The 12673-nt window shown below is 42.4% G+C and overlaps 1 protein-coding gene across 1 annotated transcript; it reads left to right on the top strand.

The window, feature by feature from the left end:
* Positions 1-1949: 1949 nt before the first annotated feature.
* On the top strand, positions 1950-12344 carry LOC112232042 (ATP-binding cassette sub-family E member 1). Its single transcript, XM_024398849.2, has 19 exons — positions 1950-2104; positions 2957-3110; positions 3324-3409; positions 3525-3622; positions 3746-3863; positions 4128-4265; positions 4401-4470; positions 6055-6151; positions 6242-6331; positions 6625-6746; positions 7308-7381; positions 7640-7787; positions 7871-7930; positions 8348-8406; positions 8659-8769; positions 9112-9254; positions 9462-9584; positions 10007-10118; positions 11845-12344. The coding sequence occupies exons 2-19, from the start codon at positions 3008-3010 to the stop codon at positions 11890-11892; spliced, it is 1800 nt and encodes a 599-aa protein (XP_024254617.1). The 5' UTR covers positions 1950-2104; positions 2957-3007; the 3' UTR covers positions 11893-12344.
* Positions 12345-12673: the final 329 nt, after the last annotated feature.

Raw genomic sequence — 12673 nt, 5'->3', positions numbered from 1 at the left:
GGATGCCACCTTTCCAACACGTCAATTAGTCAAATTTCTGCCCTGTTTTAGCTGCGAAGTGTGAAGTGGAAACGTCTAGGAGCAACAATGGCTCAGCCGCGAAGTGGTAGCCCTCACAAGCTCACAGAACGGGACCGCCGACTGCTGAAGTGCGTAGCGCGTAAAAATAATCTGTCCTCATTTGCAACACTCACTATCAAGTTCCAAACTGCCTCTGGAAGCAACATCAGCACAAGGACTGTTCATCTGGAGCTTCATGAAATGGATTTCCATGGCCTAGCAGCCGCACACAAGCCTAAGATCACCTTGCCCAATACCAAGCATTGGCAGAAGTGGTGTAAAGTTCGCTGCCATTGGACTCTGGAGAAGTGGAAACACGTTCTCTAGAGTTATAAAAATATACGCTTCAACATCTGGCAGTCCGACGGACAAATCTGTATTTGGCGGATGCCAGGAGAACGCTACCTGCCCCAATGCATAGTGCCAACTGTAAAGTTTGGTGGGGAAGGAATAATGGTCTGGGGCTCTTTTTCATGTTTTGGGCTAGGCCCCTTATATCCAGTGAAGGGAAATCTTAATGCTACATCATACAATGACATTCTAGACCATGCTGTGCTTCCAACTTTGTGGCAACAGTTTGGAGAAGGCCCTTTCCTGTTTCAGCATGACAATGCCCCTGTGCACGAAGCAAGGTTCATACAGAAATGGTTTGTCAAGATTTACGTGGAAGAACTTGACTGGCCTGCACAGAGCCCTGACCTAAACCCCATCGAACACCTTTGGGATGAATTGGAATGCCTACTGCGAGCTAGGCCTAATCGCTCAACATCAGTGCCGACCTCATTAATGCTCTTGTGGTTGAATGGAGGCAAGTACCCCGCAGAAATGTTCCAACATCTAGCAGCAGGTAGCCTAGTGGTCAGAGCATAGGGCCAGTAACCGAAAGGTTGCTGAATTGAATCCCCAAGCTGAGAAGGTAAAACATCTGTTGTTCTACCCCTGTTCCCCGGGTGCTGTAGACATGGATGTCGATTTAGACAGCCCCCCCGCACCTCTCTGATTCAGAGGGGTTGGGTTAAATGCGGAAGACACGTTTCAGTTGAAGGCATTCAGTTGTACAACTGACTTGGTATCCGCTTTCCTTCCCAGAAGAGTGAAGGCTGTTATGGCAGCAAAGAGGGGACCATCTCAATCCATGATTTTGGAATGAGATGTTTGACTAGCAGGTGTCCACATACTTTTGGTCATATACTCCGGACTATGACATTGCTCATCCTAATATTTCTATATTTCTTAATTCCATTCATTTAGTTTTAGATTTGTGTGTATTGTTGTGTATTTTTAGATATTCTGCACTGTTGGAGCTAAGAGCACAAACGTTTCACTACACTCGCAATAACATCTGCTAAATATGTGTATGTGACCAATTAAATTAAATTTGGTCTGATTTGAGTAGGCCTATGGTGGTTTAAGGATACTCACTTTGTCTCATTCTGCATTTTGATACATTATGATACATTATGTGCCATGAAGACACCAGTTGCACTGCAGCCAGAGATGCCTTAAAAATAAATGTTCCTATATGATAAATACATTATGATTCATATTTCTAAACATCTTAGCATCAATGGGCATATGTAGTTAAAATAACTTGTTTTCGATAAGTAACATATTTCCCTTTTATTCATTGATGGCATGGTGAACCCATTGATACACTTTTATTTATTAAGGCCATGCAGGAAATTAAGCCATTGTATATTACAGAGGTAAAATTATACATCAGTTTGAGTTTACATTGAAGGCCTCACAAATTAAATTAAACATTTCTGATAATACACTTCAATTTATTTTTATGAATGTCTAACAGATGGTTCTGCTTTGCCATCACCTCAAATAACCTACTCCCACTTTTTATTGTCGTAGATACCAACGTCACAGCGACACATGGCTGAACGTCGCTAAACTTTACGCATGGGAGCGCCATTTTTCTCCCGGCGTTCTGTCCCAGTTGAGAACACGTTGTTTGAAACGCCGTAGTAAAACGACACTTTAAAACCAAAAGTATCATACCTGGAGGACAGAAACACACGAAGAGTGTTTCTGGGTGAGTTGGATTGATATATACATTATATTAATGACAAACTTGTCAAATAACATTTTAATGGGCTGATTGTCCAGCTGGCTAGCTAACGGAGCTAGCACCAACGTCAGCACTGTTCGTTAGCGAATTAACGTTAGCTTGCTAGCTAGTGTATCAAAGCCGCCTCTATTAATTTCACATGACAGCTGTTCGTTAATTTGATAGTTTATAACTGCCAGTTAAATGACCACGTGTTTAATTATAGGTCACTGATACTAGTAAGCTGGCTAACTAGTTTGTATAGCCAACAGTGTCGCCTTTCAGCTTATTTGGATGAAGTGACCGTTAGGGTAACATAGCTAGCTAGGGTAAACTACGTGTTAGTTGGCAAACTTGCTAATGTAGCTAGCTAAACTGTCAGTGGCATCAACACTGCTCAGCTAGTCTCTGTCTCTTTGCTGATAGCTATCATTTCATATTTCAGTGTTACTCGTTATCTAGTTGTACCTACTAAGTTATAACCTTATCCATCTTGCTTTCTTGTCTCGAAGTGGGAGATGGATACGAGATGGAAATAGCTAGATACATTCTTCTCCCTTGCCTCCCCCAGATTTGGGGCACACACTTAATGTGTTGTGAAATCTGTTGTGAATGTATTGTAATGTTTTTAAAATTGTATAACTGCTTTAATTTTGCTGGACCCCAGGACGAGTAGCTACTGCCTTGGCAGCAGCTAGTGGAAATTCATAATAAATAGTAATTTACAGGCCATTTGTATTCATTCATCCAAACTGTTATCAATCTGACTCACTGTCTCTGCAGACGCTACAAGCCTAACCCTTGTCTGATCTAAACTCTCATATCTCTGTATCGCAGTACTCTGGGGAGGGATTCTGCTCCGCTAAGAATTGACAAGAGGCAGGCAGAATGTCGGAGAAAAACACCAGAATCGCCATTGTGAACCATGACAAATGCAAGCCAAAGAAATGCCGGCAAGAGTGCAAGAAGAGCTGCCCTGTGGTTCGGATGGGTACGACTTGTGTTGCATCCTTTCCTACTGTGCTGAACCTCGTACTTGATAATCTAGGCCTATTATAATATCACTGACACATACACTAACTAATTCCTCCAGGTCTTTAGGCCGTAGCCTAAACGATAATGCCTCAAGTTATGTACAGTTGAAATGGTCCATGTTGACTTTTTTCAAGGCTCAATTGTCATCTTTAATCTTTTTGTCTTGCAGGCAAACTGTGCATAGAAGTCACAGCTCAGAGCAAAATTGTGTGGATTTCCGAATCGCTCTGTATCGGTTGTGGCATCTGTATCAAGGTAAAATCGTAACAAAATGACTGACACGCTATTGATAGAAAGGTTTTTTCTTTATGCATTGTCCTTCAGTCCTGACTACACGGCACTTAGCACTGACTTCTTTTTTTTATTCCAGAAATGTCCATTTGGGGCCTTGTCTATTGTCAACTTGCCAAGCAACCTCGAGAAAGAGACAACTCACAGATACTGTGCCAACTCCTTCAAGTTGCATAGGTGGGTTACTTTTCAAGGTAAAGAGAGCTGTGTTTGTCTCATTAGACCTGTAGGCCTAATCTCAATGAATGTTTGTTTCTCTCTTGAATCCATGGACTGTACTTGTGCAATATTCCATTCCAGATTACCCATTCCCAGACCTGGAGAGGTTCTGGGACTTGTGGGCACCAACGGAATCGGGAAATCCACGGCACTGAAAATTCTGGCTGGAAAACAGAAGCCTAACTTGGGGAAGTACGATGTAAGTGTGTAACTATTCGTTTTATGACACAGCCTTGTAGAGAATGTAGCCAGATGTCTAATACATTATCTGGCTTTACAATGTTTAAAGGGTCACTTAAGTCCCTCTGCATAATTATAATGTCCGCAGAATGTCTTTAGTGTCAGCTGAATGATCTTACAATGTCAGCTAAATTACAGAAATGCAACTAGTTACTTAAATGCTGTGTTACCATCACTCTATCCCTAGTTTCAAAAGCTCAATTCTCTCCCGTTCCTCCACCAGGCTCCACCAGACTGGCAGGAGATCCTGACCTACTTCCGTGGCTCTGAGCTCCAGAACTACTTTACCAAGATCCTGGAGGATGACCTGAAAGCCATCGTCAAGCCCCAGTACGTCGACCAGATCCCCAAGACTGTCAAGGTCAGTCAAGCCTGTGGGTGTGGGTTCAGGCCTGTAGAAATTAATGCGGGGATAGAATTTGTGCGTTCCAGATACACAGATCTGTACAGAATTGTTGTCTGACGGGCTAACAGTAGTGCTGTGTTCTGCCGCTAGGGGACTGTGGGCTCCATTCTAAGCAGGAAAGACGACTCCAAGACTGAGACCATCGTCTGTGAGCAGCTCGGTACGTTTAGATTGGTTTCTCACCTTAATTTGTGTGTAATCCTACCTCTTTCCATTTATGTTTTAAAAAATGTTCCTTTTGACTAGAGGTCGACCGATTATGAATTTTCAATGCCGGTACCAATTATTGGAGGACCAAAAAAAGCAGATCCTGATTAATCGGCCAAATTATTTTTTTAGATATATATTTGTAATAATGACAATTACAACAATACCGATTAAACACTATTTTAACATAATAGATCAATAAAATCAATTTAGTCTCAAATAATGAAACCTGTTCAATTTGGTTTAAATAATGCAAAAACAAAGTGTTGGAGAAGAAAGTAAAAGTGCAATATGTGCCATGTAAAAAAGTTAACGTTGAAGTTCCTTTTAACAAGTCTTCAATATTCCCAGGTAAGAGGTTGTAGTTATTATAGGACTATTTCTCTATACCATTTGTATTTCATATACCTTTGACTATTGGATGTTCTAATAGGTACTTTAGTATTGCCAGCCTAATCTTGGGAGTTGATAGGCTTGAAGTCATAAACAGCTTAATGCTTGAAGCATTGCGAAGAGCTGCTGGCAAACGCAGTAAAGTGCTGTTTGAATGAATGCTTACAAGCCTGCTGCTGCCTACCACCGCTCAGAGTGCTCTATCAAATCATAGACATAATTATAATAACACACAGAAATACGAACCTTGGGTTATAAATATGGTCAAATCCGGAAATGATCATTTCAAAAACAAAACGTTTATTCTTTTAGTGAAATACGGAACCGTTATGTATTTTATCTAACGGGTGGCATCCCTAAGTCTAAATATTGCTGTTACGTTACACAACCGTCAAAGTTATGTCATAATTATGTACAATTCTGGCAAATTAATTACGGTCTTTGTTAGGAAGAAATGGTCTTCACACAGTTCGCAACGAGCTAGGCGGCCCAAACTGCTGCGTATACCCTGACTGCTTGCACAGAATGCAAGAGAAGTGACACAATTTCCCTAGTTAAAATAAATTCATGTTAGCAGGCAATGTTAACTAAATATGCAGGTTTAAAAAAATATATACTTGTGTATTGATTTTAAGAAAGGCATTGGTGTTTATAGTTAGGTACACATTGGTGCAACGACAGTGCTTTTTTCCACAAATGCGCTTGTTAAATCACCCATTTGGCGAAGTAGGCTGTAATTTATCATTGAATCAACAGGCACCGTATCGATTATATGCAATGCTGGACATGCTAGATAAACCAGTAATATCATCAACCTTGTGTAGTTAACTAGTGATTATGTTAAGATTGATTGTTTTTTTTACAAGCTAAGTTTGCTAGCTAGCACCTTACCTTGGCTCCTTGCTGCACTCACATAACAGGTAGTCTGCCTGCCACGCAGTCTCCTCATGGAGTGCAATGTAATCGGCCATAATCTGTGTCCAAAAATGCCGATTACCGATTGTTATGAAAACCTGAAATCGGCCCCAATTAATCGGCCATTACGATTAATCGGTCGAACTCTACTTTTGACCCACTTCTACAGTCAAGTTGTCAGTAAAATATGCAATTTGGCCAGCAGATTATTTAATCTCTCCTGTCCCAGATCTGACTCATCTCAGGGAGAGGAATGTGGAGGACCTATCAGGAGGAGAGCTGCAGCGCTTTGCCATCGCTGTGGTCTGCATCCAGAGAGCAGACATGTAAGTCAACAGCACCAGCTTCAGTGGAAGCCGTCCAAGACTATGTTGTTGTGGTTCTTAACGCGGCTCTCTTTATGTGGTTCCTTCCAGCTTCATGTTTGACGAGCCGTCCAGTTACCTGGATGTTAAGCAACGTCTAAGAGCTGCCGTCACCATCCGCTCCCTCATCTCCCCAGACAGGTCTGTTACATTACATGATGCTCTCACTAGAGAGCTGAGTCCTGTTCAAAAGGGCATACAGTAGCAAAGCGTTTTGCAACAGAAAAAGAAAAACCATAGTTTCTCATTGGACAAATTCAGGTAGTACTGCCCTGGCAGTTTTTTTCTGCTTTATTCCTAGTAAACACCAACCTGGTTGTTCCGCCCTATTTCACTTGGTTTACTTTTGGTTTTATGCCTACTTGAACATTATCCACTGTTCTTCCATCAGCTTTTTCTTGTCTTGTAGACTCTTACTTTGTCCGCTCTCCCAGATACATCATAGTGGTGGAACACGACCTGAGTGTGCTGGACTACCTGTCTGACTTCATCTGCTGTCTGTATGGAGTGCCCAGCGCCTATGGAGTGGTCACTATGCCCTTTGGAGTTAGAGAAGGTAGGACCCTAAATACTTCATATTACACCATAAACACCACGCGGTCTGTAAGGAGTGTCCAGTGCTTATGGAGCGGTCACTATGGCCTTTGGAGTCAGGGAAGGCGAAACTACCTCTACCACCCTCTTACTTCATTCACAATGACGCCCTGGCTATTGGTATGTGTACTTTATTATTATTATTTTGCATTGATATCAATGGATAAAGTATATCCTCAGTACATGGCAGGCTACAGTCTAGTCTGTGAAGACAAATGAAGATCTGTCTCAACTTGATCTCTGCTACAGTAAACCCCCACTCTGACCCCACTAGGGACTAACTCTAATGGGTCTGCTGCAGAGCCAACTGGTACAGACATTTCAAAGCCTTAAGGCCGTAGCCTAGCGCAGCACCCCATAGACCACCCCTCTGTCACTTACCCTCCAAATGGTAACACAGCTTTTCACAATCTGTCAGTGGAGCATATCACCACAACCAATGGATATCTTCCCAATGCACACCTGTCCTGTTCACTTGACCACTTCACCTCTAACCCCAGGCCTCCTCCGGTCCTTTCTCCAGGCATCAACATCTTCCTGGACGGCTATGTGCCCACGGAGAATCTGCGCTTCAGGGAGATATCGCTGGTGTTCAAGGTAATGTGATACAATTAAGCCTGATGATATGTGGCATATGGCCAATATACCACGGCAAAGGGCTGTTCTTATGCATGACGCAACGCAGTGCCACAAACCCCAGAGGTGACTTATTGCTATTATAAACTGGTTACCAACGTAGTTAGAGTAGTAAAAAGTACTTACCACGGGTAAGACAAAAAGTATGTGGTCTTTCAGCCAATCAGCATTCAGGGCTCAAACCGTCCAGTTCATAATAATGTAGTAATACAACACTAGGTGGCGGAGACGGCCAACGAGGAGGAGATCAAGAGGATGTGCCACTACCAGTACCCCCACATGAAGAAGAACATGGGAGACTTTGCCCTGGAGATCCTGGAAGGAGAGTTCACTGACTCTGAGATCATGGTCATGCTGGGAGAGAATGGTGAGGAGGCGGGGGAGGAGTGTGTGTGTCTTTATCAACCAAGTTCCATATAATGAGTGTTATTTCTAAATCCTCTCTTTCAGGGACGGGCAAAACCACGTTCATCAGAATGCTGGCAGGCCGTCTGAAACCAGATGAAGGGGGTAAATAACATTTGACAAATTTTAGTTCCTCTTCACATCGTCGAATTGCTGGAACCATGTACTCTTAATATACACTGAGTGTACAAAACATTAGGAACACCTGCTCTTTCCATGACAAAGAATCCAGGTGAAAGCTATGATCCCTTATTGATGTCACTTGTTAAATCCACTTCAATCAGTGTAGATGAAGGGGAGGAGACAGGTTAAATAAGGATTTTTAAGCCTTAATAAGACAATTGAGACATGGATTGTGTGTGTGTGTGTGCCTTTCAGAGGGAGAATGGGCAAGACAAAATATTGAAGTGGGACTGTTTTGATGGCAATAGGGGGTGGTGCAACACAATATTAGGTAGGTGTTCCTATTGTTTTGTACACTCTCTGTCCATTTTTCCTAAACATTTTCTATTACTTCCAAAGGGGAAGTGCCTATCCTGAACGTCAGCTACAAACCCCAAAAGATCAGCCCCAAATTCAAAGTAGGTACCAACCAGTCACTGCCTTGACAACTACACACCTCTAACAGACACCTGCCACTCATCTCATGAGGACTTCCTCATGTCCTCTGTCTGTAGGGTAGTGTGCCCCTCAGCCCCTGACTAACTTCCTCATGTCCTCTGGCTGTAGGGTAGTGTGCCCCTCAGCCCCTGACTAACTTCCTCATGTCCTCTGGCTGTAGGGTAGTGTGCCCCTCAGCCCCTGACTAACTTCCTCATGTCCTCTGACTGTAGGGTAGTGTGCGGGCTCTGCTCCATGAGAAGATCCGAGACGCCTACACTCACCCCCAGTTTGTGACTGACGTCATGAAGCCTATGCAGATTGAGAGCATCATCGACCAGGACGTAAGTTGTGCTTTCTGGGTTGTGTTCAGTTTTCATTGAATGTTTTGCAACGATGAGCAACTTCTTCCTTAACTTGTCCATTAAGAACAGAATAAAACATGTCTAATGCAAATCACTTTCCTTCAATGACGGCCTAGGAACAACTGCCTTGTACAGGGGCAGAACGACAGATTTGTACCTTGTCAGCTTGGGGATTCGAACTTGCAACCTTTCGTTTACTAGTCAACGCTCTAACCACTAGGAAAGCAAGCATTTCTTATTGGACATGTCCAGGTACTCTCTGTTTCAGTCCGTTTTCCTCCGTTTGGTGTCTAATGAACACCCCCCTGCTTGTCTCTGTAGGTCCAGAACCTGTCTGGAGGAGAGTTGCAGAGGGTGGCCATGGCCCTGTGTCTGGGGAAACCAGCTGATGTCTACCTGATAGACGAGCCCTCTGCCTACCTGGACTCTGAGCAGCGTCTCGTGTGTGCCAAGGTCATCAAAAGGTAAACACACACACTCTGATCCTAGATCTGTGGTTAGGGTGGGGTGAACTTCTACCTCCAGCAAAGCGATCCACCTCGTGCTGTACATTGCTCACAGCAGTACCATTCACAAACCCTGAATATGTTGTTTGACAGGAAATACAAAAACCCTACAACCTCCCAAACCTTAATGGACGCCATTGATTTTGATACATTCATTGTTTGTAGATTCATCCTCCACGCCAAGAAGACTGCGTTTGTGGTGGAGCACGACTTCATCATGGCCACCTACCTGGCTGACCGCGTCATTGTGTTTGACGGTATTCCCTCGCGAAGCACCGCTGCCAACACGTACGTTAACCCTCCATTCATTTGGCTTGAGTCTCATCCACTGATTTACCCAGCAGCATGACGTTGGGTGTTCTTATCTGTGGTGGCTTTTAATATCTGATGTTCTTATCTGTGGTGGCTTTTAATATCTGATGTTCTTATCTGTGGTGGCTTTTAATATCTGTGGTGGCTATTAATATCTGGTGTTCTTATCTGTGGTGGCTTTTAATATCTGATGTTCTTATCTGTGGTGGCTATTGTTTTCTTCCTTTAATGGAACTCTTAGCTCTTTCAAACTGCTTATTGGTTCATTTGTAAGCATACTGTCAAATCCTGACTGAAATTTATGTTCCAGTCTGACAAAGTGGTATTTTCATGACAAGACAGATGTTTAGCTCTTAACCAACTGTGTAACACGGGCCCGTCATCTTTTGACCTATCAGGCCACAGACCTTACTCGCAGGGATGAACAAGTTCCTATCACAGCTGGAGATAACGTTCAGGAGAGACCCCAACAACTTCCGACCAAGGATCAACAAGATGAATTCCATAAAGGTACAGGGTAGAGGTCGACCGATTAATCGGAATGGTCAATTTAATTAGGGCTGATTTCAAGTACATAACAATCGGAAATCTGTAATTTTGGACGCCGATTTTTGACGATTTTGAAAAATAAAATATTTTTTTTACACCTTTTATTTAACTAGGCATGTCAGTTAAGAACAAAATCTTATTTTCAATGACTGCCTTGTTCAGTGGCAGAACGACAGCTTTTTACCTGGTCAGCTCAGGGATTCAATCTTGCAATCTTACGGTTAACTAGTCCAACGCTCTAACCACCTGCCTCACGAGGAGCCTGCCTGTTACTCAAATGCAGTAAGAAGCCAAGGTAAGTTGCTAGCTAGCATTAAACTTAATCAATCATAATCAATATTACTAGTTTATCTAGCATGTCCTGCGTTGCATATAATCGATGCAGTGCGGCATTCGCGAAAAAGGACTGTCGTTGCTCCGTGTACCTAACCATAAACACCAATGCCTTTCTTAAAATCAATACACAGAAGTATATATTTTTAAACCTGCATATTTAGCTAAAAGAAATCTAGGTTAGCAGGCAATATTAACCAGGTGAAATTGTGTCACTTCTCTAGCGTTCATTGCACGCAGAGTTAGAGTATATGCAACAGTTTGGACCGCCTGGCTCGTTGCGAATAGAATAAACGTCTTGTTTTCGAGATGATAGTTTCCGGATTCTACCATATTAATGACCTACGGCTCGTATTTCTGTGTGTTATGTTATAACTAAGTCTATGATTTGATAGAGCAGTCTGACTGAGTGATGGTAGCCACCTGCAGGCTCATAAGCATTCATTCAAACAGCACTTTTGTCCGTTTTGCCAGCAGCTCTGCTGTTTATGACTTCAAGCCTATCAACTCCCGAGATTAGGCTGGTGTAACAATGTGATGTGAAATGGTTAGCGGGGTGCGCGCTAATAGCGTTTCAAACGTCACTCGCTCTGAGACTTGGAGTAGTTGTTCCCCTTGCTCTGCATGGGTAACGCTGCTTCCAGGGTGGCTGTTGTGTTCCTAGTTCGAGCCCAGGTAGGAGCGAGGAGAGGTACGGAAGCTATACTGTTACACTGGCAATATTAAAGTGACTATTAAAAACATCCAAAGGTATATGAAATACAAATGGTATAGAGAGAAATAGTCCTATAATTCCTATAATAACCACAACCTAAAACTTCTTACCTGGGAATATTGAAGACTTGTGTTAAAAGGAACCACCAGCTTTCATATGTTCTCATGTTCTGAGCAAGGAACTTAAATGTTAGCTTTCTTACATGGCACATATTGCACTTTTACTTTCTTCTCCAACACTTTTGTTTTTGCATTATTTAAACCAAATTGAACATGTTTATTTGAGGCTAAATTGATTTTATTGATGTATTATATTAAGTTAAAATAAGTGTTCATTCAGTATTGTTGTAATTGTCATTACAAATACATTGTAAAAATCGCCCGATTAATTGGTATCGGCTTCTTTTGTCCTCCAATAATCGGTATCGGTGTTGAAAAATCATAATTGGTCGACCTCTAGTACAGGGAAATACTGAGTGTTTAAAACCTACATTTTTATACATCCCTTTTGTGTTTTTAGTAAACGTATTGACTTTCAGTCATTTCATTCAGCATCACTCCATTTGATTTAATTTGCTCTCACCTGTTGTATATCTAGGATTGTGGCTCCTCTAACCCAATCTATATGTTGTATATCTAGGATTGTGAACAGAAGAAGAGTGGGAACTACTTCTTCCTGGACGACTAAAGGACCAAACCCTCCTGCCATCAGAGACCTCCATATCCATCCTCCTGATGCCCTGACACCTGTATGGCTGTTCCAGTACCCACACTAGCATTCCATGGTACATTGCTCCGTTCTAAGTGATGTTAGTGTGGGTATTTGGAACGTAGCCCTACCCTACTGGCCCCCCCTTGGGCCGATGGCTTAGAGACCCAACCTGGGTGGACCACCAGAGTCATACGTATGCGTGCACACACAGGGTGAGTTTGTTTTGCATTGCCTGGTGCCCTGGGTTTACATATTAGATCATTGGTCCTAAAGTGAAATCTTCAACCACCCGTGTGCACAGGGCTATGCAAAACAAACTCGCCCACACACACACCTACCTTTGGGAGCCAAAGGAGTGTTTTATCAAAGAGTCATCCAATTCATGTCATTTTAAAATGGTATCTTATGAATAAACACCATTTCCTGAGTATGGTGGTGTTTTTTGAAAGTGAAATTGTGGGGTTTGTCCACAAGAGGGCAGCAGACTACTGCGGGTCGTTGGTTCTCCATCAAAAAATGCACATCTGAATTAATACAATCTATTTACTCTAATTAAACGCAATATACCTTCATATTCTGCGGTTCAACAATTAAAAGTGTCTCTATACAGTTCTTGTCAATGTGTTATAGTTAATGACAATTGTTATTCCACAATTCAATTTGTCCTCCAGACCAAGTATCAAGCTTATAGCATTTACACAGCAATTCTTACGTTGCCATACAGCTTTAAAGGAAAAATCCACCCAAAACCACAATT

The sequence above is a fragment of the Oncorhynchus tshawytscha genome, linkage group LG34 (assembly GCF_018296145.1).
Source record: "Oncorhynchus tshawytscha isolate Ot180627B linkage group LG34, Otsh_v2.0, whole genome shotgun sequence".
NCBI classification, from domain to species: Eukaryota; Metazoa; Chordata; class Actinopteri; order Salmoniformes; family Salmonidae; genus Oncorhynchus; species Oncorhynchus tshawytscha.
This window is presented reverse-complemented; position numbering and strand designations above follow the sequence as displayed.